This window comes from Dryobates pubescens, chromosome 29 (genome assembly GCF_014839835.1).
Source record: "Dryobates pubescens isolate bDryPub1 chromosome 29, bDryPub1.pri, whole genome shotgun sequence".
Lineage (NCBI taxonomy): Eukaryota > Metazoa > Chordata > Aves > Piciformes > Picidae > Dryobates > Dryobates pubescens.
This window is the reverse complement of record NC_071640.1, coordinates 1142770-1169034: the sequence shown is the minus strand read 5'-3', so window position 1 is coordinate 1169034 and position 26265 is coordinate 1142770. Positions and strand designations below refer to the sequence as shown.

The 26265-nt window shown below is 60.4% G+C and overlaps 1 protein-coding gene across 1 annotated transcript; it reads right to left on the bottom strand.

Annotated features, from left to right (window-relative positions):
* Positions 1–1106: 1106 nt before the first annotated feature.
* LAMC3 (laminin subunit gamma 3) lies at positions 1107–25862 on the bottom strand. Its single transcript, XM_054174437.1, has 28 exons — positions 25481–25862; positions 21295–21599; positions 20988–21118; positions 14007–14173; positions 13422–13610; positions 13129–13246; positions 12952–13050; positions 12540–12676; positions 10935–11051; positions 10360–10558; positions 10035–10147; positions 9554–9772; positions 7555–7743; positions 7219–7464; positions 6670–6823; positions 6419–6561; positions 6159–6337; positions 5927–6065; positions 5323–5528; positions 4964–5040; positions 4546–4668; positions 4077–4221; positions 3793–3954; positions 3368–3470; positions 3056–3255; positions 2795–2941; positions 2494–2593; positions 1107–1855 (listed from the first exon to the last, which is right to left on the bottom strand). The coding sequence occupies exons 1-28, from the start codon at positions 25845–25847 to the stop codon at positions 1605–1607; spliced, it is 4725 nt and encodes a 1574-aa protein (XP_054030412.1). The 5' UTR covers positions 25848–25862; the 3' UTR covers positions 1107–1604.
* Between the last annotated feature and the right edge of the window lie 403 nt (positions 25863–26265).

Here is a 26265-nt window from a genome sequence, read left to right as displayed (position 1 = left end):
CCCTGGCACCTAACACCTCGGGGATCCCCTGCTCCTCTCATCTCCTCAGCTGGGCACCTTGGTTTGAGGGACCTCGGCTGAGGTGGTGTTCAGTGGGAGTTGTCAGACAGTTGTCCCACACCACCCCAGAGCCTGCCCCCTCTCACCCCACCCCAGGGGGCAGCTCCCCTTGCTCTCTGAGAAGGCAGCACGAGTGGCCACAGTGTGTGCCCCTCTTGTGCCACGCTTTCCAAGGGGGGCAGCAGTCTCTTCTGTTAGGCATTTTTAATGGCTGCAGCTCTGGGCAGGTGGCACCAGGTGAAAACCAACCAAGAGACAGAGCTGGAGGGAGAGCAGGAGCAGGGGGCATGAGCCACAGCAGCAGGGGCACAAAGCAGAGGGTTGGCATTGCTGTGGCAGCAGCAGCCCTGGGCGTTGATTTGAGACAGGAGGGGGCAAGGGGCTGTGATTCCCTGACCCCCATCTCGGTGCCCCCTCGCTGCTGTGGGGCTTTGCTCTCTCAGAGCTGGCTGTGGGCAGCCAGGGGGGAGCTGCTCTGGGATGATCCATGGGCTCCAGCCTGGGGACTCATTCCTGCTCCTGCAGCAGTGGCTGCTGCTGCTACCTGGAGCCGCAGCAGAGGGTGGGCTGGGCAAGGAGCTGGCTCTGCTGCCTGCGTGGCTCCCGTGGGAGCAGGCAGGGGGGGCGTGGGGGGGCAGGCACATGCCTTTCCTTTCAAGGCCATGCAGCCACTGACCTCTGCCACCAGTGGGAGTGACGCTGGCAGGAGCTGGCCCTGTCCAGCTGCTCCCAGCTGCCCAGCCTGGTGCCACCAGCCAGTTCCTCTCCAGTGGGGAGGGTGTGGGGGTGCTGCTGCCAGGCTGTGGGTGATGCCACTGTGAGTGGCAGCTCCCCCCCACCCCTGCTGCATTGCTGTGATCTTGCAGTGCCCCAGAGCAGGGGAGCAGCAGGACCAGAGCTGCTCTTGGCCTGCAGCAGGCAGAGGATGCCTCCACCTGCCTGCCAGGAGCTGGGCAAGAGCCCAGCTTTGCTGCTGCTGGGCTCATTTGGCCTTCCCTGCTGGGAGCTCCCTTCCCTGGGAAGCAGGCAAGCTCCAGGTCCTCCTGGAGCCCCTGGCCCAGCCTGGCTTCACCAGGACTCATCTCTGCCCCTCTGTGACCACAGCACAGGAGCCTTGCACTGCCAGTGCTGTGCAGCAGGACCAGCTTCCAGCGTGTGTGTGGTGGCCTCTGCCACCTCCTCCCGGGCCAGGAGGGTCCTGCTGGGTGTCACAGCCTGGGAAGTTGCCCCTCCCTGCTGTGCTGTGCTGAGGTGGGGAAGGAGGGATGGAGGGACCTGGTGTGGAGGAGATCTGTGATGGTTCTTCCTTCCTTGTGAGCTCCATCTCCTGTACAGCAGCAGTCCCTGGGAGCTGATTGTCCCTCCCTGAGGGCAGAGCCCTGGGATGCTGAGCCTGAACCAGTGTGGATGAGGACCTGGGGAGTGGTATGGGATGGAGGCCAGCGTGGGGAGCAGCAGGAGGGAGGGGTGCTGGTGAACATGGGGTGCCCTGCACTCTGCTGTTCCCTCTGCTCAGAGGTGATGGGGCAGCAGCCATGGATCCATCACTGCCCCTTGGAGCAGCCCTCGGGGAGGCTCCGCAGAATGTCCTCCAGGTTCTTCTTGTCGGCCCTGATCTCAGCCAAGTCTCTCTCAACCTCCTGGATCTTCTCCTGCTGCCTCTCTGCTTCCTCCTGCAGCAGGCTGAGCTGCCCAGCCAGGGCTCCTGGGGTGCCCAGGCGCTGCCACAGCCGCGCCAGCTCCAGCTGCCCGGCGCTCAGCACCACCTCCGCCTGTGCCGACTGCTCCAGCTCCCCTGGGCAGGGGAGAGGACGTGGGGGAGAGGCTGAGAGCCAGGCAGGAGAGCTGCTGGATGTGCTCCAGGGGATCAGGCCCTTGGCATCAGGTGAGTTGTTATAGGGAGCAGATGCAGTGGGGCATGGAGGCACCATGCAGCTTCCCAGCGATCAGAGAAGCAAACAGGGCTCTGGCTCCATCTCTCTGATGGGTGGAAGATTTCCAGCCCTTGGCAAAGCTCCTGGGCTGCCTGCAGTGCTCAGAAGTGTACCCAGGTGATCAAAGCAAAAGGAGCTGGAGCAAAACCAACCAGCAACAAGGAGGGAGCCCAGCCCAGCACATCCCTCAGCTGCAAAAGGGTCCTGAGCCCTTGACCCAGCCCTGCTCCTCCTGGAGATGCCGAGGGAGACCATGGGCACATTGAGTAAGCCCCAGGCCCTTCTGCACCAGGGCTTTCCTCAAGGCATGAGGCCTCAAGAAGCTTTGCTAGGAGCCTGAGGGATCTCAGCTAAAGGGCAGCCAGCCTGGGTGGCAGGAAAGCAGGAGACCCAACAGCACTGAGCAGGAGAGCCCCGCAGCAGGGAGCAGGAGAGCCCCAGCCCCTGCCAGCCAAGCCCTTCCCCAGCCCCCTGCACCCCACTCCCACCCAGGTCTCACCTAGGCTGCTCAGCAGGTCGTTCAGGGTCTCAATGTCTGAGAGGAGCGACCCCCGGGCTTGCTGGAGACTTTTTGCCATCTCACTCACCTCTGTCCCCACCTTCCAAGACAGGCAGAGCCCAGCTCAGCCACTCTGCTGCCCCTGGGCTGGGTGGGAGTGGGGAGGGGATCCCAGGATCACCCCCGAGGCACTCCCCGTGCAGAGGAGCCCAAACGCTGGGCTGCTCCCAGTGCCTCGGGCTGTGGGCAGAGCCCCAGGCAGGCTCTCAGGACAGGACCTGCCCGAGGGGACCTGACTTACCTGGAGGGCTTCTTCCAGGTCCCTGCTGAGCCTCTCAGCCTCACGCTGCTGCCGGGAGAGCTCCAGCCGGGTCTGGTTGGCACGCCTGGCGAGCTGCCGGGCACGCTGCTGGCCCTGCTTGCCCTGCTGCAGCACCACCTGTGCCCTCTGCAAGGCGGGGGGGACATGGGGGCATGCAGGGGCGCCGTGGCTGGCTCCAAGCCTCAGGGGCCCTGGTTGGCTTCATCCCCCTGGCCACCCCCCACATCCCCCTGCTCAGACCTTGGTGGTCTCGCCAGAGACTTGCTCAGCCTCCCTGGCTGTCCTCTGGGCTGCGGTGGAGATGGACAGGGAGCTTCCCAGTGCCCTCTCTGCCTGTTTGATCTTCCTCTGGGCCTCCACCAGTGCCCTGCTCCGTACCAGTGCCATCCTCCTGCGCAGGGCAGCCTGGCCCTTCCGATGCCCCAGCACCTTCCTCATGCCTGTGGGGACAGCCCAGCTGTCACCAATCTGTCCCTGTCTCCTCTTGGCACCCACAGCTGGTGTGGTGAGAGGCAGACTGTGGCTGGAGATGCCCTGGCTGGTGCCATTTACCTTCCAAGCTGGTCAGGAGGGACTCTGTGTCGGAGAGCACGGCTTTGCCACGCGAGACAGCCAGGGTGGCTGTGCCATGGGCAGAGCCAGCCCGGTCCTGCAGCTGGGGAGAGAAGTGAGGCTGGGGAGGAGGCAAAGAGCTGCACCCAGCTGAGGTCCCAGCCTGCTGCAGCTTGGCAGGAGACCTCCTTGGGAGATCCAAGAGCCGGAGGGAAAGCACCTCCCAAAACATCCACTCCCAACCCCGGGGTGCAGGCATGGTCCCTCCTGTCGCTGGAGCAGCAGGCATGGGGCTCCCCCACTCCACTGTGCCCTGCTTGGGAGGCAGGAGAGGGACACCCCCAGCGTGCCCACAGCTCCAGCTGGGACAGCAGGTCCCCAGGGCTTATTCTCAGGGACTCCCCACGGGAGTGAGCAGCAGCTACCTGCTGGAAGCCTCCAGTCCTGTGCAGCTCCTGCCGCAGCCTGGCTGCCAGAGCCTGGGACACCTCCACAGCCTCCCGAGCTGAGGGCTCCTGGGCATCCACTGCCAGCTCCAGCGCTGCCAGCTCCTGTGCCAGGGCTCCAGCCTGCACTGGCACTGCCTGCTGTGGGGTCAGAGATGCCAAAGGCTCCATGAGAGCATCTCCCAGCCCAGAGGCAGCACTGCCTGGTGGGCAAAGCAGAGGGTAGGGATGCATGGAGGAGCCTCAGCGTGGGCACTGCTCACCTGCCCCAGAGCAGCCACCTGCAGAAGCTTCTTGGCCATGTCTGCATTTTCCTGCTGCACAGCTGTGAAAGCTCTCCTGGCCTCTGCTGCCACCTCCACCACGCCAGCACCCAGCTCCTCCTGTGCCCGCTGCACTTCCTCATACCTACCCAGACAGAGCTCTGCGGTCACCTGGGGCCCTCTGCTCTCTTGAAGGATGGAGATGACAGCTTGAGACCCAGACACAGACACAGAGGGATGGGGAAACCCCGGGGCAAAGGGCCTGAGACTCCCCCAGCATGGCCCTGGCCTTCTGCTTTGCCATGCTGTGGTGCAATGAGTTCGACAAGGCTCAGCAAGGCCCTGCTGGGCAGATGCCAAATCACAATGACCAAGTCCTGTGACAGAAACCTGGCCAGAAGCCAGGGCATGTGGTGCCCTCCCACCCCTCTCCTTGCTGCCACCCCCCACCCTGTTGTCAGCCTCTTACCCAGTCTCCAGCTCCCCCGTGGCACTGCCCTCCAGCAGGCTCTGCAGGAGCTGGCAGCTGGCATTGGAGGCACGCAGAGCTCTCCCCACCACCGCCTCCACCCGTGCCACGGTGTCCTCCTGGCTGCAGGGACAAGGACAATCAGAACTGCTATCAGGGTTGGCCTCCTGGGAGAAGAGCAGCCCCAGCCCACAGCCCCAGCCGGGCTGGCAGCCTCCTCTGCCCGGGCACCCCGGACCCAGGCACGGTCAGGCTCACGCAGACCCTCTGCAACGGGGGCCATCGAGGCCAGGCTCAGGGCTCCCACATCTCCATCCCTCTCTGCCATCGCTGAGCAGAGAGCTGGGGGGGGGAGGAGGGTCCCAGCACGGGGGCTGTCCTGGCTGGCACAGCCCACGGCGTGGGGCTCCAGGCAAACCTCTCGGCCAGCGCCCGCGCCTCCAGGGCCCGGCGGCTCCAGTTGGTGGGCAGCTGAGGGAGTTCCTGGGGAATCTCCTTGAGACACAAACAGCAGCAGTGAGCCCCCAGCAGGGAGCAGGACCCCCCAGACCCCAGCAGCTCAGCACCACCGAGAACCTCCCGACAGGGCTGGAGGAGAAGAGCAGCGAGCGAGGGAAGTGGCTCCCCCTGACCCAGCTGAGGAAGGGCTGTACCCCCACGGACCCCCGGCTTGCCCACTCTCCCGGCCACATCCCACCCCGCCAGTCCTGCCCACTCCGCCCCTCAGGATGGCCACCAGCGCCCCCGCCAGGAGCCCGTGGCCAGCGGGCCTCTCACCATGGTAGCCAGGGTGTCCGCGGCGTGCCGGAGCTCCTGCTGCGCCGACCGCAGCGTGGCCCCCACCTCCCACAGCAGCGCACAGGTCTTGGGGGGGCCCTGACCAGAGCAGCTGGTGGCCCGGCTGGCATTGCTGAGATGGTCCTGTGCAGTGCCCAGCGCCCCTGCCAGCCACCCTGCCTGTGCCAGGAGGGCAGCCCGGGCACCTGTGGGCAGCACAAGCAGCGCGCTGTTGCCCATAGAGGTGCCTGGGGCTGCCCCATGCCCGAGCACCCCCAGCACCCCCTCTGCTGCCTGCTGAGAGGACAGAGCCCCCCCAGGTGCTCAGGGATGCAGCACCCAAAGGGCACCCCAGTAATGCCCATCACCAGCTGCTCCAAAGCCTCACAGGTGCACCCCTGGGGTGCCCTGCCCTCCACAAGGAGGCACAACCCCCACAGCTGCCCCCTCCCACTCTCAGTCACCTCCTTGCCCAGTGCTGACCTGGGACCTCCTAGCACCCACCCAGCATGTCACAGTGGGAGCAGGGAGTCCCTGGAGGGGTGATGTGTAGGGAGAGGTGACATGGAGAAGGGGCACCCCCATGACATTGGGGTCCCTGTACCTTGCAGGAGGTGGGGGGTGGGCAGCCCATCTCCCCGGGGTGCATCTCCCAGCAGCAGGGACTGGCCTGGGCGGGCATCACAGCCTGGCTTCTGCAGCCATTCCTCCATCTCCTGCAGCCTGGCCTTCAGCTGGGCAGCCTGTGGGTGAGACAGGAGGGGTGGGGGGACAGGACAGTGAGGCAGTGTGGGCAGCAGGGTGCCGTGCCCAGCTCGACAGGGCACAGGCTGTACCTTGTCCTTCACCAGCCCGTAGCAGGCAGGGCACTGCTGGCAGTGGGAGCTCTGTGGGTCGAGGAAGAAGTTGGCCTGGCACTGGTCACACTTGTAGCCCACAAAGCCAGGGTGGCAGAGGCAGGTGCTGTTCTCGTGGCACTGCAGGGTGATGGAGCCCAGTGGGGAGCAGTTGCAGGCTGCAGGGGGGGCAGGAAGGTGTCATGCCACGGCTGCCAGCCCCAGTTTTGGGTCCCAGATGCGGCCCCCACCCCCAGTACCTCGGCAGCCCCTGGCAGAGAAGCCGAAGAAGCCGTGGTGGCATCGGTCACACTGCCTCCCTGTGACACCTGGCTGGCAGGAGCACTGCCCTGTCACTGCCTGGCACCCAGGCTCTCGTGACCCCCTTGGGTGGCACTCGCAGCTGGCACCAAGGAGGGTGAGGAGTGAGTGAGTGAGGGATGCAGAGAGCAGAGTGAGTGGCACAGAGCCACATCTGCCCCCCGGCAGCCCCACACAGTGCCCCACATACCTCTGGCACCCCACAGCAGGCTGCAGGCCGTAGTATCCAGGCTGGCAGAGCCCACAGGTTCTGCCCATCACGTGTGGCAGGCAGTGGCACTGGCCCGTGCCAGGATCACAGCCCTCCAGCCCCGGGGCCGAGCCGTTGGGGTTGCAGTCACAGGCTACAGGAGACAAAAGAACCAAACGCTCACATCCAGCACGGGGCTGGCAGGGGGGCAGAGGGGGAACGGGCACAGAGTGCAGAGCCACATGCCCCGCATCAAACAGGGCTCTGAGGCTGAGCCCTGCAGACCAGGATGCCTCCAGGGACGGACAACAGTGGAGAGAGAGAGAAGGGGCAGAGCCCATTCCCCAGCAAAAGGTGGGCATGGTGGTGCTGGGTTGGGCTGATGGTTGGACTTGGTTCTTCTCCAACCTTAGCGATTCTGACCTGGACCATCCATCAGCGCCTAAACCCTCTGGGCATCCCCCTTCACCCTCTGCCTCCGCTGCTGGGAGGGTTCCGGCTGCAGTGGGACCCCCGCGGGAGCGGGGCCAGCCCCGGGGCCGTACGTACGAGCACACTTCCCGGCGGGGTCGGGAGCCAGCGCGTCCCCGTAGAAGCCTGGGCGGCAGCTCTCGCACTGCTCCCCGGTGGTGTTGTGCAGGCAGCGCAGGCAGCGGCCGGACACGGGGTCGCAGTTGCCTACGGCGTTGGGGTCCACGTTCCCGTGGCACTGGCAGGGGACACAGGGGCGCACAGGACCCCTCTGCCCCAGGGGGTCCCCAAAAAACCCATCGTCGCAGAGCTCGCAGCGTTTCCCTGGGGAAGGTGACGAGGTGGGGAGGGCCTGGTTGTGCCAGCGCTGCCCACAGCCCCCTCAGCCTCACCTCAACCCACCCCCAGCCTCACCTCTCTGTCCCGGGGGGCAGTGGGTGCAGACCACCTCCCCAGTGCCGGGCACCTCGGTGCAGGGCGAGCCGCCGGGGCAGGGGCAGGGCTTGCAGTCGTCAAAGCGTCCTTCGAAGGGGTTGCCATAAAAGCCGGGGCTGCAGCGCTCGCAGGAGGCACCTTCCGTGTTGTGCAAGCACTGGCAGTGCCCTGGCAGAGGCAAAGCAGAGCTGAGGGTCCGCAACAGCCCAGCCCCAAGGGGCAGCGAGGACCACGGGAGGATGGAGAGCCACCTGCTGAGCGTGGCACGGCACAGGGGCCGAGAGGGACGCAGAGCCCCAGCCGAAGGACCGCGCTGGGATTGCTCATCCCCAGCCCGGGCTTGGAATCTTCTTCTTCCCTGCCCCATCCTTACTCAAGGCAGAAAGCTTTGGAGAGGACAGCAGGGCCCCGGTGCCAGCCCCCTGCGCGGGGAGGAGGCGCCGCTGGCAGCACCATCGCCACGCACAGAGTCCGCCGGCGCCTGCCGTAATGGGGAACACATTCGGAGCCACCAGGAGCGTGGTTTGCAGCCTGTCCTGGCGACCCCCCCGGCAGGCCAACCCAGCGCGGAGCCAGCCTGCCCCTGCGAGCCCAGCCGCTGAGTCACAGCCTCCCAGGAGGGGCTGAGAGCAGGAGGGGCTGGAAGGGTGCTGAGGGAAGCCCCTCGGCTCCAGGCAGAGGCTCTGCTTCGCTAGACCAGGAGCCAGGGGGAGGACTTTTTTTCCCCCCTGATTTGTGGGATCAGCTCCTCCAGGAGGGAATGAGGCTTCCCCTCGCCCCCATTTCCCCCCATCCAGGCGGAGCTGGACAGTGGAACAGAAAGGGAAAGTGAATGGCAGGAAGGAGAGGACAAATAAATGAAAGGAAGTGTGTGGGCTGCCTCTGGCTGGCAGAGCCTGGGCTGGGACATCAGAAGCCTGGCCCCATCCCTGGGGACTGTGCTGGGGGTGCTGCCAGCCCCAGCTCTGCCAGCTGAGGGGCGAGTTCATGGAGCTGCTGCCATGTTTCTGCTGCCAGGGCAGTGGCACTTCCTGAGCACAGTGCCCTTTCCAGCCCTTCCCAAAGCTGTTGTCCCTCCCTCACTGAGGGGAGCCAACCACCAAGGACCCCCAGCTCTGTCCAGGTACCAAATCCATCATTTGCCTCCCCAGCTCTTCTTGGAGCTGCTGCTTTTGGGGGGGGAGCAGGACAGAGAGCAATGCAGCTGCTCATGAGCTGCTCATGGCTCTGATCTGCCTTTCCCAGGGGCTGGAGCTGGATTCATGCAGCAGCTCAGGACAGCAGTTTGCAGGCCTGGGCCCCAGCCCTGACCAAAGCCATCCAGACTCTGCCTGGTGGGAAAAGGGAGAGCCAACAGCCTCTAACCCACCCCAGATGCAATGAAGCCGTCCTGGAGCCTTTGCTTTCTCCTCCTTTCCAGCCAGTCGCTGCTGCACTCACAGCCCTCAGAGCTGGGTCTGGAGGCAGAGCAGGACTTGGGCCAGCTGCTCTGGTGCCTCCTGCAAGCCTGGCACCACTCTGTTTTCCTGCTCTTTCACCTGTTTCTCTGCCTCAGGTTTGCCCCCAGTTTGCTGGTCCCAGGCCTGTGCCCAGTCCTGCTCCACTCCTTGGGCAGTGATGGTGCTGGTGAGACCCCTCCCAGCAGAACCCTCTGCTTCTCTCCTGCTCTGGCCCCTGCCTCCTCACCCCTCTGAGGATCAGCACCCTTCCTTTCTCCTCCTTCCAGGTCATAGAACAGCATGGAAGCTGCCCCTCATTACTGCCTGTGGTTAATTACCTCTGGCTTTGTGCTCAGGAACCCAGTCCCTGCAGCAAACCATTGCAGGTGTTGGGCACCACAGCCTCAGGGATGGTTTGGGCACCACAGCCTCAGGGATGGTTTGGGCACCACAGCCTCAGGGATGGTTTGGGCACCCCCCAGAGACAAGCAAAGCCACAAGCTGTCACCTGTGCAAGTGGCAGGGCTGGGGGTACCTACCCGTGAGGGGGTGACAGTCCCCATGCTGGTTGCAGGCGCAGGGCACACAGCTGGTGAAAGGGCCACCAAAGGGCACCTCCCGTGTGAAGCCAGGAGCACAGGACTGGCAGAAGTGCCCAGTGTACCCCGGGGGGCACCTGCACTCCTCCACCCACCCTGCCCGTGCCCCCGGCCCCGGCCGAGCAGACCCGAGCCGGACCTCGCTCAGGGCCAGGCTGCCTGGAGAGGAGAGAGCAGAGTGACAAAGTGAGGCCACGTCCCCTGGCCCTGCTCTGCCCACCCTGCCTGCAAATGCTCCAGCCAGGGGCAGGAGACCCCAAAACACCTCCTGGAGAGCCCTGGGGGGGTCACAGAGAGGACCCAGCCCCTGCCCCAACAGCCCCCTCCAACGCCCCTTGGCCCTAAGAGCCTGATGCTGCTTCCGTGTGCCCAGCCCCATCCCAGCCTGGTCCCCACGGGGTGGGGGCATGGAGGCACCCACCGGGCACAGCACCACGGCTCACACGGAGCCGGAGGGAGGTCAGGTTGGAGAGCAGGCGCTGGAAGCTGAAGGCTGAGAGAGAAGGCTCCACACCCTCCTCTGCCTCCTGCAGCCTGTGGGAGGAGGAGCATGGGAGGAAGGACAGGGCCAGGCTGAGAGTCGTGTGCTGCAGCACAGCCCAGCCAGACCCAGGCACAGTGATGGGGACACAGCCAAATCCGAGAGGAGGGCAGGGTGTGGGGCTGGACCCCACAGCACTGGGCAGCCCAAGCAAGATGTTGGGTCCCCAACCCAGCCAAGGGTCCCCAAGCACTGTGACAGGTACCTGAAGGTGACAGCCTGCTTGCCATGCTGGGGCTGGCTCTCACTGCTGGGCATGGTGACCTCCATCCCCTCACCCTCCAGCACCAGCTGGACCTGGAGCAGGGGCACCTCGGTCTGCATCTCCATCCTGCTCTCCTCCACACCCAGCAGCAGGGACAGGAGCTGCCCATAGCTGAGCTGCTGGTTCTGCAGAAACTTCTCTGTGAGGGGAGAGAGGAGCAAAGCCTGCAGGACGTGGAGGTACCAACTCTGCTGGTGCAGTGCTGCCCTCACCAGCATCCCCAGGAGCCACCACCAGCATCCCCAGGAGCCACCACCAGCATCCCCAGGAGCCACAGTCACCCTCCTAGAGCTGGGCCAGCTCCAATCTGCTCTCCCAGTGGCCTGGGCCACCACTCCAATCCCCTCCCCACCCCCCATCATCCTGTGTCACTGAAACATCCTCAGCTCTGGGCTGGAGCCCAGCATCTCTCACACCCATATGGCAGCAGGACGTCCCACTGGGCACCAGGGGTTCCCCATGGCAGAGCAGGACCCCAGGGACCCCTCCCCCCCTCCCCCCCCCCCCCAGCATACCTGGTGCAAGAAAATCCACCGGCTCCTCCCCATCCCACTCGGTGATGATCTCCCCAGCAGCCCAGCGCAGAGGCAGGTCCCTGGTGCCCGGAGCCATGGCAGCCCAGCCCTCCGGCCCTGGGGGATGATGGATGGGGGGTGGCACACGCTGGTAGTGCACGGCTGAAGGGAGCAGCAAGGCTCCCACCAGTGGAGTGCTGCTTTTGCGGGGGGGAGGGGGGGCTCTGTCCCTCCTCCCAAGACTCTCCAGGGTCTTGCAAGGGGCCAGCAGTTTGTAACCTGCTGCTCCCTGCTGGGGCTCTGTGCTCTCAAACACTGCAGAGTGGCCTTAGCCACCCCCCCGGCTGTTTATTTTCTTAGATTGGGAGGAAATTGTTATCTTTAAACTTTTGCCCCCCTGCCTGGGCTGCGGTTCCAGCCTGGCTGTGGGCTGGAGAGCGCAGGAAGCCCAGGGGGAGCCGGGGAGTAACTGCATCAACTTAGTTTCCTTTGCAAATGGCTTAACCCCTCCCCGACTCCCCAGGGTTATTTCTTCCAGCCCCAAGCGCCCGCAGGATGAACACTTGGAAATCTCTCGAGGGGGCTGCGCTTAATAATCAAATCATCCCCAATTTGGACCCCTCCAGCCAGCCCAGGAAGCTCCCGGTGGCTGGGGGAGCAGTTAGGGGACTAGGGCTTTAGGGGGGTGCGGGGGGCTGTGCCTCACGGTGCTCAGCCTCTGGCAACCCAGCCCAGCGTTCTGCCAAACCTGTCCCTAAAGGAGCAGCCCCAGACTGGCTGCATGAAGGGTGGGGAAAAAAGCCTCGGTTTAAAGCCTGGCTCTGTCTCAAGGCTGTGGAAGTGCTTCCAGCATCGCAGCAGTTGGCAGCACGGTTTAGAGGCAGTCGGCGTGAACCTTTCCCTGCTGTGCTGGCATCCATCTGCTCGCTGGTGCACACCCCGCCGGGCGGCAGGCCAGGCAGGGAGCTGGGCAAGGGGTGCCCGTCCCCGCGCTGGGATGCGGGTGGGGGTCTTGGCGAGCCGCGGGCCGCGGTGGGGGCCGCGGTGGGCAGGGCTGCACAGGTCGGGCTGTGCGGCAGATGGCAGGGTTTCCCCGAGCATCCCGCAGCACCCAGCCCTGCCACGCACAGCCCGGCTGCTGCCGGCCAGGGGCATCCCATCCGCTCCTCCAGCTGCCCTGCCCTGTCCCGGCCAGGGGTGGGGAGAGGAGGGAATGAAAGGGAAAGTGCCCAGCCGGCTCCATCCTCTTCATTTGTATCTCTCTGAGCTGTTTCTTTAGCGCTCCAGAAGTCCCAGACGTGGTGGGAGGGACATGTCTGGCCCTGCAGCCCTCCCCGAGCCATGCACGGCCCTGGGAGAGGCTTGGCATGGAGGGATGGCACGGGGTGCCAGGGAGAGCCTGTCTCCACAAAAGTTAGGGACAAAGTAGGAGCCAGGCAGTGAAAACCACCTCCAACCATCACCACCAGTTAGCTCCAAAGGGGGATACAGGATGCTCAGCCCCAGAGCAGGATGCTCAGCCCCAGCCTCCCCAAACTGCTGGAGGTGTTTTGGCTGGAGCTGGCACAGCTCTTCCCCTGCTTTGCCCAGGGCCGGGGTCCATACCTTGGCTGAAGTCAGAGCGGATGTAGGTCACCTCATAGCCCTCTGCCACCGTGCAGGCACTGGAGTGGCCGTAGCAGAAGCAGCTGCTGCAGCCGGCAGGGTTGTGGGGCTGCAGGTTAAACCAGCCCGGCTGGCACCTGGGCACAGGGAGGAGACAGGAGCAAGTGACACAGGCCAGGCAGAGCCACAGGCGACCACAGCAGCATCCTGGGCACGGGGGGGACACAACATTAGTGGCAGCTCTGAGTGAGCCCAGAGGGATGCAGCCAGGCAGCCAGAGCCCCAGCAGGATTCCCACTGGAAAGCCCCTGCAAGGGGTCGTGTGTAAGGGCTGGGGAAGCAGCAGTGCCCCACAGGACTGATCTCAGTCTGGAAAAGAGCAGTGGTCCTGTGCCCGTCCCGTGGTGCTCACCTGTTGCACAAGTGCCCTTCCACCCTCTCCTTGCAGGTGCAGTGCCCTGTGTTGGGGTCACAGGTGCCCACGCTGCCCGCGGGGTCACAGCTGCAGGGTCTGGATGGGTGAGATGAAGGTCTGAGATGAGCCCTGGTCCTGTCCTGCTGCTCCTGCCGGGGCTGGGCTCCTGCTCACCTGCAGCCCCCCTGGCTCAGGCTGTGGTAGCCATCCTTGCAGCGCTCGCACTTCCAGCCCGTCACGTTGGCTTTGCAGAGGCAGGTCCCAGAGCTGTCACACTGGGGCTGCAGAGAGCCTGCGGGGACCCCGGCCAGCCCCTGAGGCTCAGCCCCAGCCAGGGAGGGACGCGGGGAGGGGAGATGGGGAGACGCTGGGCAAGGGCAAACCGACCAAACCCACCCCTCCCAGGCAAGCCGTGAGCAGGGCAGGGCTCCTGCAGCCGGAGCCCGGCAGGGCTCAGCCCCACGCACCTGCGGGGTGGCAGTGGCAGGGCTGGCAGGCTGCCCTCTGCTCCCAGCGGTAGTGGTTCTGCCGGCAGCGCTCGCAGTGGGGTCCGGCCGTGTTGTCGCGACAGTTGAGACAGTGGCCCCCGTGGCCGGTGCGGCGATACAGCTCCCGGTCGTAGAAGCACTCGTCCGAGCGGCCGCTGCAGTTGCAAGCTTGGGGAGGGAAGGCAGAAAGAAGCGGCTGGCACCTGGCGGGGCACAGGGGGTTAAAGCAGCCTTCCTAGGAGGAGCTCATGAGCCGGAGGGGCTGCTGGGCTCAACGGTGCAGGCTCTTGGCAATCGGGGGCAGAGGTGGGTGCCCCACGCACAGAGCAGCACCCACGGGGTAAGGAAACATGGGGGGACCCTCGGGGTGATGCTGTGAAGCGGGGGGGTGGGGAAGGGTTGGGCAAATCCTCCCTCCCTGCCCAGAGCAGCCTTGCAGAGTGCAGCTGGAGCTCGCTTCCCCTGCAGGCAGGGCAGGAGCTGCCGGGCGAGCCAAGGCAGCACCAGCACAGCCTCTCGGGGCCGGGCACACCGTGGCCGATCGGCCAGCCTGGCCATACTCACGGAGGCACTCGTTGGCGGCCTGGGCGGTGCCACGAGCCCAGGGCCGGTCCTGGTGGAAGGGCTGGCAGCGCTCGCAGTCGATGCCAGCCGTGTTGTGCTGGCACACGCACGCCAGCCGCCCGGCCCCGTCCGGAGCGCACTCGCTGGCGTGGCCGTTGCATTTGCACCTGCGGCGAGAGCCCGGCGCGGGGATGAGCCACTCGGGACCGCCGTGGGCAGGAGCTGGCTGCAGGGCGATGCCCAGGCTGTGCCTGCCGCAGGCCCAGCTCGCCTAGGGTGGCCATGGGGCAGAAAGCAGCTTGCTCCGTGCTGGTGTCAGGGCCACCCCCGGCAGGTCCCCGAGGCGCTCCCAGCCCGGCCAGCTGGGAGGTCACACGCTGAGGGTGGCCCCTGTGAGAGGCTAACCAGCTCCAGCTGCTGGGGCCCGGGGGTGTGAGATGACAGCGATGGGGGCTGCTGGCCGGCTGGGAGCAGGGCAGGCAGCTCTCCTCCCAGCCTGGGAAGGGCATGGGCAGCACAGCCCATGGGCAGCACCGAGTGAGTGCCACCACTCTCTCTGTCCCACATCAGGTCTCCCATCCTGCCAGCAGCTGCTCCAGCTCCTCAGGATGTGGCCATGCCAACTTCAAGCTCCTCCACCAGCCCCCTCAGCCTCAAGGCATCGCTCTGCTAGCACCTCAGGACCTCTCTTTTACCATACCCAGGGACCAAGCAGGACCACAGAAGGAGAAACATAAACCATTAAAAGCCATGGGGCTGGGAGGGGGCAAATCAAATCCAGGTGGTGGCAAATGGAGAGGGCCTGGGGGGAAAGATCTCTTCTGTGCACAGCTCAGCACAGCTCCAGATAGGTAAATATTTAATGCGTAAAATCTATTTGTGGTTTATGCATAGGATCCAGCTGCTGTATAAACACTGTTTGGGTTTTTTTCGGCTCACTAATTACGGCAACAGAACGTCTTCCACTCTGCCGATCGAGATAAGGGAGTTTAACACTTCAGGAGGTCAAAGAGTAACTTTAAGTGCTGGCTGGGATCTTAAGGTGATTTATTTGACGGGTGTAATCCTGCTGTCGCTGATAATTAATGTCTATCTGCTGTGGGCTCTATATATAGAGAAAAAGGTTTCTCGACCATGTTTTGTGATTAAGCAAAAATCTAGGAAGCGTAGGCGTTCCTCTAAATCTGCCCCAGAGTCCTCGAGTGATGAGGAAGGGGCTGCGTCAGTTAGAAAAATAGCAAAACCTATTGGCAAAGCTGCCTTAAATGCTCCACTCTATGACTTTGGCAAGCAGCCAGGGGCGGCTCCCATTCCCAAGATGGCGACCGGTAGTGAGGCAATGTCATTTCCGTCCGCCATGACAGGACCGGAAGGGGCCCCCACGGCGGCTGATTTAGATCAGGACCTGTCAGCTTCTATCAGGATGGCTGTAAATTCAAACACAGCTCCAGTTAAACAAGTAGCAGTCTTAAAGACCAGAGGTGGAAAGGCCAAAGCTGATCCAGGAGCTAGTGGAGCTAATGGAGGAGAAGAGCAGGAGACTGATCCTGGTGAGGGAACCTCTGCTAGGAAAGTGCCTGCTGAAGATGAGGAGAAGATTTGTCTTAGAGATATAGCTGAGTTATTGAGATCATCACAGGATGGAGATGCAGCTAAGACAGCAGCTGGCAGGGGCGCTTTTCAGCTTAAAGAGGTCCTTAGGAGAGTGACAGCAGGATTATGGGGACAAAAGGTTCAGGAAGATGTGATAGATGGAGAGCAAGATGACATCACCGAATGCTCGTCACCGAGGGAGGAGATTCGCAATGTCCGCAAAGATTACCTCAGAGCAGATAAGGAACCCATCCTATCTTGGCTTGCTAGGTGTTATGATACAGGTGCTCCAGCTCTAATAGTTGGAGACAAGTCAGCAGCTCAGCTAGGAACTCTCTCAAAGGATAATGGAATAGATAGACATCTAGCCAGGATTCTCGGTAAGGTTAATCTGTGGATACGCCTTTTAATGGCAGTTTCCCTGAGATACCCTTCCCGAGATGATCTTCCATGGAATCCTAAGCCCTGGACTACCATAGATGAGGGAATTAAGCGTCTGAGAGAGTTTGCCATTAGAGAGATACTCTATGGTGACCATGATACTCTGAATCCTGATGATATTCCTGTGGCAGCTGGTCTTGCTAAAAAGCTTATCAAACTTGCTCCTTCCAATTATGCAAATATTTTGGCAAGCAGAATTGTGGCAAGAAATTATGGTGGAGATCCTCCTACGGTTGGCCAATTCACTGATCAACTAAGACAATTGGATGATAGCATGACACGTGTTTCTTTGGTTTCAGCCATTAAAGCTCTGTCTAGTGAGATAAAGGATTGCATGAGAGAGCTGAAGGATGAAATCAAAGATTCCATATGCCAATTGGCACAAAGAGATGATTCCAATTCTTCCTCCAGGTGGGTGCAGGTTTCAGCTGTGAGGAATAGACATCCTCCAAGGAGGTCATTCCAAAACAGGCCAAACCAAAACAGACCACCAAGGCAATCACGTAGGACCATTTGGATAACTCTGCGTGATCAGTTTGGTGAGAACATGAACAGGTGGGATGGTCAACCAACTTCTAATCTTTTCAGGAGACTGAGGGAACTGCAAAGTGGCAGAACCCAGGGTAGCAATACCAGAAGGGTAGCTGTTACTTCCACAGTTCCCCAGGACAACAATGACAGCTCCAACAGTGACTCCAGTTCTAACACTGCACAGTGTGCTCGTTGCACCTGTGGAAATGTTCCCCATAATTAGGGGTGCCCTGCCTCCCGCCAGGGGGAGGAGAGGGGTAATACAGATAACAGAATCTATTGGGATGTGTACATCCAGTGGCCTGGCACTTCACACTTTCAGAAGTACAGGGCCTTGGTTGACACAGGAGCTCAGTGCACCATATTGCCATCAAATTATCAGGGATCAGAGTCCATAACTATTCTGGGAGTCACTGGTGGATCTCAAGAGTTAAGTAAAGTGGAGGTTAATATAAGCTTAACTGGTAAACAATGGAAAAAGCATACAGTTGTGACCGGACCTGATGCACCTTGTATTTTGGGAATTGATTTTCTGAGAGAAGGGCGTTTCAAAGACCCTAAAGGTTACAAATGGGCTTTTGGAGTAGCTTCTGTAGAAATTGATGGACAAAAACTGAAGCTGTCTGCTAGACCTGAGCTTTCTGATGAATCTGCAGTTGTGGGACAACACAAGATTCAGGACATTAAGTTGCCGGTTGCTTCTCAGACTGTGCATCACAGACAATACAGAACCAACCGTGACTCTTTGTTGCCCATTCAGAATCTGATTCGTCAGCTGGAGAGTCAGAAAGTCATCAGCAAAACTCATTCACCTTTCAACAGTCCAGTGTGGCCTGTGCGAAAGCCGAATGGAGACTGGCGTCTGACAGTGGACTACCGAGCCCTGAATGAAGTAACTCCGCCTATGAGTGCAGCAGTACCAGACATGATGGAACTCCAGTATGAGCTGGAATCCAAAGAGGCCAAATGGTATGCTACCATAGACATTGCTAATGCCTTCTTCTCTATTCCCATAGCAGAGGAATGCAGGCCTCAGTTTGCTTTCACCTGGAGAGGAATCCAGTACACTTTCAACAGACTGCCAATGGGCTGGATCCACAGCTCCAGCATCTGTCATGCAGTAATCCACGATGCTCTGGAGGAAGGTGGTGCTCCAGAACACATCCAGTTCATCGATGATATCATCGTCTGGGGTAAAACTGCTGAGGAAGTCTACGAGAAAGGTAACAAAATCATGGACATTCTTCTGAATGCTGGTTTTGCCATCAAAAGAGACAAGGTGAAAGGTCCTACCACAGAGATCCAGTTTCTGGGAGTGCAGTGGCAGGATGGACGCCGACACATTCCAGTGGATGTGGTAAATAGAGTCTCTACCATGGCAAATCCCACGAACAAGCAAGAAACTCTACGTTTCTTGGGGATAGTGGGATTTTGGAGACTACACATTCCTGGATACAGTCAGATTGTGAAACCTCTGTATGATGTGACTCGAAAGAGGAACAGTTTCCACTGGGGACCTGAACAACAAACAGCCTTTGACCAGATAAAGCAAGAAGTAGTCCAAGCAGTGGGTCTGGGACCTGTGCGAGATGGTCCAGACATTAAGAACATTTTGTACACAGCTGCAGGTGACAATGGTCCAACCTGGTGCTTGTGGCAAAAAGCTCCAGGTGAGACACGTGGACGACCTCTTGGTTTCTGGAGTCGAGGTTACAGAGGTTCAGAGGCTAATTACACTCCAACAGAAAAAGAGATTCTAGCTGCCTATGAAGGAGTGAAAGCAGCTTCTGAAGTGATTGGAACTGAATCACAGCTTCTCTTAGCTCCCAGATTGCCAGTTTTGAATTGGATGTTCAAAGGCAAGGGTTCCACACCACATCATGCTACAGATTCCACCTGGTCTAAGTGGATGGCTCTGATAACACAGAGAGCTCGAATGGGAAATCTTGAAAGACCTGGTCTGGTGGAGGTGATCTCAAGTTGGCCTGAAGGTACCAACTGTACTAAACCTCCAGAGGAGAGAGTAACTCGTGCTGAGGAAGCTTCTCCTTACAATGACCTTTCTGATGATGAGAAGAAATATGCTTTGTTCACAGACGGTTCCTGTCGTCTCGTCGGGAACAAGCGAAGGTGGAAGTCTGCAGTGTGGAGTCCAACACGCCGAGTTGCAGAGGCGAAGGATGGAGAAGGAGAATCCAGTCAGTTTGCAGAGGTAAAAGCTGTCCAGCTAGCTCTCGACGTAGCTGAACGTGAGAGATGGCCAAAGCTTTATCTCTACACCGACTCATGGATGGTAGCCAATGCTCTATGGGGTTGGCTAAAGAACTGGAAAAAGAATGGCTGGCAGAGGAAAGGAAAACCCATCTGGGCAGCTGAACTGTGGCAAGACATTGCTGATCGAATCGAGAGAATTCCAGTGAAAGTGAGACACATTGATGCTCACATTCCCAAGAGCAAAGCTACTGAGGAACAGCAGCACAACCATCAGGCAGATCTAGCTGCAAGAGTTTCTCAAGTAGACAAGGACTCTGAACTTGATCTCGACTGGAAACACCGAGGTGAGATATTCTTAGCTCGGTGGGCTCACGATTCGTCAGGACATCAAGGCAGAGATGCAACATACCAATGGGCTCGTGACAGATCCATAGACATTTCCATGGATGCCATCACACAAGTCATCCATGACTGTGACATTTGTGCTGCTATTAAGCAGGCAAAGAGAATTAAGCCCTTGTGGTATGGTGACAGATGGTCCAAATACAGGTATGGTGAAGCTTGGCAGATTGACTACATCACTCTACCACGTTCTCGTTCTGGTAAGCAGTACGTGCTTACTATGGTAGAGGCAAACACTGGATGGCTGGAAACTTACGCAGTCCCACATGCAACTGCACGCAACACCATTCTCGGTCTGGAGAGACAGATCCTGTGGAGACACGGAACTCCAGAGAGGATTGAGTCAGACAACGGAACTCATTTCAAGAACAACCTTGTAAAGAGCTGGGCAAAAGAGCACGGTATTGAGTGGATTTTCCATATTCCTTACTATGCACCAGCTGCAGGGAAGATTGAACGCTACAACGGTTTGTTGAAGACCACTCTCAAAGCCATGGGAGGTGGATCTTTGAAAAACTGGGAGAAACATTTAGCACAAGCAACCTGGCTGGTGAATAGTAGAGGTTCAGTGAACCGAGCTGGACCGGCACATTCAGATTTGCTACGGAGAGTAGAAGGTGATAGAGTTCCTGTTGTTAGAGAAAAGAATCTGTTAGGTAAAACTGTTTGGGTATTTTCGCCCTCAGGAGAGGCTAAACCTGTCCGAGGGGTGGTTTCAGCAGAAGGTCCGGGTCACACTTATTGGGTAATGCAGGAGAATGGTCAAATTCAGTGTATTCCACAAAGAAATTTAACTTTAGCTGAAAGAGTTTAATTTCAGACTGTTGTACAACTATAACGCGCCCAAAGGAAGAATCCCTGAGGAATCTACAGTGCACGAACCCTGAGAGCCCTGAGTCAACTGAGAGTCCCTGTGTTCCTGTTTGCCTTTTCTTCACTTCGTCTGCGGAGAGACAAGCTGGTTTCCATTTTCTTATTTCCTGACTTTTTGGACTTCTGAATCGTCTACATCTGAGTATAGCCGGAACGGACTATGAACTTTACTCACGAACTGTAAATATTGTTTCTGATTGGATGGACAGTGCGAACGACCAATGAAATTGTTTAGAAGGGGTGGATTGTGGCCGTTTGACGCTGTGCCTTTAAGGAAGGGGCACACTGGCTAAATGTTTGTAAAATATTTTGGTTTTCTAAACGAATTTCATTGGTAGGATTGTGGGAGGAGAGATTGGACCCAGGGGAGTTGGGAACTTTCTCTCAGTCTTCCTTCCTTCGCTGTCCCTTTCGGCTGGATCTGCTTCTGGGATTCTGGCCAACTAAGATAAGATACTAACTCCTGTGCAAGGCCTTTCTTCCTTTCCTGCCCTGTTAACTGTCCTCGTCTCTTCTTCTACCTCTTTTGGGGGAGAAGGGAGGTAGGGGGTTGAAGGGGGCACAGGGGGAAGCCCCCTCTGTGGGGGGTCTGGTTTCTGGTTGAGTTCATTTGCTGTATATTCCCGTATATACTGTAAAATACCTGTATTTGTTGTGTTACATATAATCTGTTTCCTTGTAAAATATACTCTCATTTCTCCGACTGGGTTTAGCCGTGGTCTCTTTCTCAGTGGGGGGAGGGAAAGCAGAGCCTTTCCTTTCAAACCACCACAGGTGTGCAGATGGAGGAAGCCACATCTGAGCAGTTTGCCCCCAAAACACATCCCAACGAGACCGAGGTTGGAAGCAGCTGATCCAGATCCCAGCCCCAGGACCCTGGGAAGGTCTCCTCACTCCTGCCCTCACCCTGCTCTGGTTGCCCCTCACCTGCCACCGACAGAGAAGTCAGAGATGGCATAGTAGTACGACTGCAGCACCTTGGGGTCCTTGAAGATGTCATCACCGAAGGTGTTGAGCCGGTTCAGGGAGATGAGCAGGTCGGTGACAGTCACCCACTCCTGCGGGGGGCACGGGCAGAGCACCTTGGCCAGCAGCTCCCCACCCAGCCCCAGATGCATCCTGCACCTTTTCTCAGAGGGGTGCCAGGGCATTAAGGCACCTGGTCCTGGGTGACCACACTCCCACCCCACACCTACCCCACTCCCACCCCACCCCACCCCCACCCCTGCAGCACCTGCAGCACAGGGCTGGTGTCGAAATTGTAGGCACTGGGGCGTCCCTCCAGGGTGGAGAAGGCCACGTTGCCCCCGCTCAGAGGGGAGATGTCACTGAACTCCTCGGTGCAGAAGGCCACCTGCTCGTCCTCCCCCGGGCGCAGGAAGTGGCGCTGGGGCCTGCCATAGGTCCTGTGGCAGGAGGCACTGTAGAACTGGAAGGGCACCCAGGGCCCCTGGGCGCGGCTGCGCTTGTAGATGGCGAAGCTCTCGGGGCGGCTGGTGTGGAACTTCAGCCTCACGTAGGTGATCTCATAGGCTTTGCCTAGGGGCAGAACCACCACCACCACCACCTCACCACCCTGCCCTGACCACCCAGCGGGCACCACAGCCTGTGCCAGGGGTGGAACTGTCCTGGCTGCCAGCAGGGTGCGATTCCAGCGTGCGGTACCTGAGCATGCCAATGCCTGAAGGGGGCTACGGGAGAGCTGGGGAGGGGCTTTTTACAAGGGGTGATGGAAGCTGGAAGAGGGATGATTGAGACTGGAGATTAAGAAGAAACTCTTTCCAGTGAGGGTGGGGAGACCCTGGAACAGGTTGTCCAGGGAGGCTGTGGATGCTTTGTCCCTGGAAGTGGTCAAGGCCAGGCTGGATGAGGCCTTGAGCAGGAGTCCCTGCCCATGGCAGGGCAGGGAGCTTGGAACTGGATGATCTTTGGGGTCCCTTCCAACCCAAACCATTCTATGAATCTATGATTCCATGCTCCCTGCTGTCCCACTCTCCCTACCACAGCTAAGAGGAGAAATCACCATCCAGCTGCCCTCAACAGCTCCAGCCCAAACCCCATCCACATCCAAGCTGGCCCTCACCCACTGCATGGATGCACTAAGCTGGTTGCACAGGCAAGGAGCCACTGCAAACCAGGCTCTAGCCAGCAGCCACAGGGGAAGAGTCAGGCCCACAGCACTGAGAGCATCCCCAGGACCACAGGGATGGGAAGAGGTGGAAAGAGTCAAGGCCAGTCCCTTCCCAGGGACCTGCATGCTGGGAGCTGCCATCGCTGCTGCCTTTGCTGGGATGAAGACAAAGGAAGGCCACCAGTCCCTGGGGTGGCTGGCACAGCTCTGGAAGCACTTGAAAGGATCAGCAACGAGAGGAGCAGAAAACACCAAAGTGAACATCAGAGCCACTTAATTGCCAGAGATGAAGGACCAGCTCAAAGCCTGGATTGCTCCAGCACAGCGCTGCTCCTCGCAGAGCAAAACAATTAGCTGGAAGGTTTTGGCTTTATTTGAGAAGATAATGAGTTGGGAATGTTGGAGGGGTTATTCCAGGACTAGGAAAACAAGGCTTTAATTGGGCCCAGATGAATAGTGTCGCATGTGTGCCGCCACTGTGCTGGGAGGGGCAGAGCCAAGCCCGGCTACCGGCACCGGGACGGCAGCTGCCTCCCGTCGGGGACACGGAGAGCGCCCAGGGAAGGGGCCAGCCCCACCCGGAGCTGCTGGTGGCCAAGAAGGGGCTGCCACAGGGTTGTCCCTCCACCCCTCGTGCCCCCACACAAATCCACCTCCCTCCAGGAGCTCTGCAGGCTGGGGGTGCCCCTGCCCTGCATCCCGTGGTGGGAGCAGGAGGATGCCTGGCAGACGCCCGTTCCCAGACACTGTGGTCCCAGGGGGATGTCAACCAAAACAGTGGGGTCAGGGCTGTCACCTCCCGGAGCAGTTTCCTCTGGGAGAGGAAGGGAGCTCGGCACCGAATCAATAAACAGCCCCAGGCAGCCCCACACGAGAGGAGGGGGAGTGGCTGGGCTGGGGGAGCCCCACGTTGGTGCTTGCAGCTGGGATGGGGCAGACTTGCTGCCCCGGGGAGCCACCCCGAGGGAGCATGTGCTTGTCCCAGACAGGCCTTGGAATCAGCCAAATTCTGCTGAGGAAACAAAACAGACATCCAGAAAATAACCCAGGCTGGGTGTCTGGGGGTGGGGTGTACCCCAAAGCCAGGCCTGCTGTGGGACAGGGGTGCTGGGAGGGTGCAGAAGCAGCGGAGGGTGACAGCCCCAGGAGCCCTGGATGCTCTCCCAGCTGTGGTGTTCTCAGAACAAAGTGTTCACCTGCCTCCCACAGAGCCCAGACTGCAGCTCCTACCCTGCCAGAGGCTGCAGACAGGGGGGTTTGGAGAGAGGAGCGTGGAGCATGGTCACATCATCCACATGGAATCAAGGAACTGTTTGGCTTGGAAGAGACCTTTAAAGATCATCGAATCCAACCTTCAACCTAAGACTGCCACAACCACCAAACCATGTCCCTAAGTGTCCACAGGCCCCCAGCCACATCCAGCACCCCAAACCTCAGCCCTGGGAGCCCACCACAGGCTCACAGCCCACAGGAAAAGCAGAGCTGGAGCCACAGAGGCAGATCCTGCCTGGCCTGAAGACCAGAGAGCTACCAGGAGCAGTCCTGCTGCCTCTGCAAGCCTGCAGATATTTTAGGTTGCTCCCTGTTGTCTGGCAGGGAAAAGGCAGCAGCCAGAAGCACTCAGGGCTATTGATCAGCTCCCAGCCCACTGCACTGCAACAGCACCAGCTGAGGAGAGAGATTTAAGGCAGGATAATCTAATTAATGCCAATCAACAGCTCGCAGGCAGGCACAGGGCTTGTCCAACCCATGGGGTAGCTCATTTGATAAGCTCCCCAGGCTGCAGAACCCACCAGAGATCTGACTGAGGGCTGCCAGGACACACTGGAGGGGTTCAAACCCCAATCACTTGGTGGAGCTCAGGAGTGAGGACTCATCCTGGGCAGTGTCCTGAGGCTGCAGGGGCCACCTGGGCTTCTGCTTCATAACCCAAGTAGAAGCATTAAGGGAGCCAGAAGGTGGTCTTGGAGCTGGCACCAGAGCAGGTGCTGGCGGCTATGGGAAAGGTCAGAGAGCACTGTGCTGGGCACCAAAGTGGCACTTCTAGCATGGAAGGAATTTGGGGCAGGAGTGAGAGCTGGGACGGCAGGGAGAGGGGACGGCAGGGAGAGGGGACGGCAGGGAGAGGGGACGGCAGGGAGAGGGGACGGCAGGGAGAGGGGACGGCAGGGAGAGGGGAGGGCAGGGAGAGGGGAGGGCAGGGAGAGGGGAGGGCAGGGAGAGGGGACGGCAGGGAGAGGGGACGGCAGGGAGAGGGGACGGCAGGGAGAGGGGACGGCAGGGAGAGGGGACGGCAGGGAGAGGGGATGGCATGGCAGGCTCCTCCAGCATCACTTCTGATGCCTGGTGGGGAGCCCAGCCCCAGCCTGGGGACAAGGGCCAGATGTCTGCCTGCTTGCAGGGGGCTGGGAAAGCAGCGACCTCCCCCCAGCCAGGCAGCTCCTGCGTCACTGCTGGGGCAGGCACAGACCCTCCACCCCGGGGTGCCAGCAGCACAGCTCTGTGCCTCTCCAGAGCTCCACTGTCCCCCTACCAGCTCCAACTTCAGCCCCTCTGCTACCCCCCGCGGCATGCAGATGGCAGGAGACTGCAGAGAATGAGGATTTCAGAGCTCTGGCCAAGAGCCAGGGAGAGTTTGGATGGCAGGAAAATGTTAAACCCCCTTTTTAAAGTGCCAGGCATGCCCCGTGGGTGCAGCACCCCCCAAGCAGGCAGCTCACAGAGGGCTGGGGAAACCTGCACCGGGTGTCAGCACCCCCAGAGACATCCTGGGCATCCTCAGCAGTCCACAGGGGTAAACCAGCACTGGCTTGGCAGCCACAGTGGGGTGGGGTGGGTGCCAGCAGCGGGCAGGGGTGTGCCAGAGGGTGAGCAGGGGTAGGGACAGGGGTAGGGACCTGCCTGGCTCCTGCTCCACAAACTTGCATCACGGGTGAAAAGCAGCCTGGGGTGATGGGCAGAGCAGACAGCCAGGCAGGGCTGCTGGGAGGTGGCACAGCAGGCATGGCTGATGGCATCCTCACCCCAAAAAGCACCAGAGCTGGGCTGATGGACAGGGCAGACCCTGCCTGTGCCCTCTCAGTGACCTACCCACAGCACTTCATGCAGGGCATCTCCACCCCTGCACCCCCTAAAAGCCCTGGGGGCAATCCTGTCTTTATCCCCAAACCATAACCAAGAGCCAGGGGGGTGCAGAAGCTCTCTCACCCTGCTCATCTCTGCACCCAGCTCTTGATGCCCGCCCCCCAGGTTCCCTCAGGGCACCACGGTGGGTCCCGGCGGCACTTACCGAGGTGGAGGGTGATGTTGACAGAGTTGGGGTGCTGGATGCCGAAGGCCATGGACTGGCTCTGCCACCAAGTGCTCTCCTCCTGGCTGTGGAAGTCGGTGAGGAAGGAGGAGTTGTGGTGGAGCTGGGGGTCGCTGGCATCGCAGCGGTGGCACAGGGTGCTGGCGTGGCGGGCACCCATCTGCAGGCAGTAGTCCTCAGGGGGAGACCCACACGTGTTGGTGGCGTGGACAGCCCGGCCGAAGGCAGCGTTCTCGAAGTCGGGCATGCAGCGGCGGGGCTGGCCCCGGGGGTCGTAGCAGGAGGCAGAGCCCCCAGTGCCCAGCCCCAGCAGGACCAGCAAGCAGAGCCCGGGAGGCTGTGCCATGGTGGGGACTCTGAGCCTGCTCCGGATGGCACGGCGGGAGCAGGCGGGACGGGCTGGGGTGGGATGGGACTGGGATGGGGTGGGATGGGCCGGGTCCCCCTGCCCGGCACCTCCTCTCGCTCCGAGGTCCATCTTGTGGAAGCTGCTGGGAATGTCGAAAGCTTCGTGTGCGAGCCCAGGGAGCGTGCTCTGGGCTTCCCCAAGGCCACTCTGGGGCAGTGGGGCCGGGCAGGATGGGACCCCTCTAGTGGGATGCCCCCCAGACCCCTTGCTTTGGGGGCGGGGGAGATTTTACCTGCAAGGATGGAGCTGAGCTCCTCCAGTTCTCAGCCCCAAAGAGCCCATGGTGACACACACCCCCCACGGGGGGGTTGTCTTCAGTCTGTGGGGGTCCCCACTTTTCTCACACCCCCAAAAT

Coding starts and splice junctions, on each gene's coding strand:
- LAMC3 (XM_054174437.1), bottom strand. CDS start 25,847: ATGGCACAGCCTCCCGGGCTCTGCTTGCTGGTCCTGCTGGGGCTGGGC. Junction 4,669..4,963: donor GCGCGGGCGCTGGCCGAGAG/GTTTGCCTGGAG, acceptor TTGTCCCTGCAG/CCAGGAGGACACCGTGGCAC. Junction 3,256..3,367: donor CCTCCTGACCAGCTTGGAAG/GTAAATGGCACC, acceptor CTGTCCCCACAG/GCATGAGGAAGGTGCTGGGG.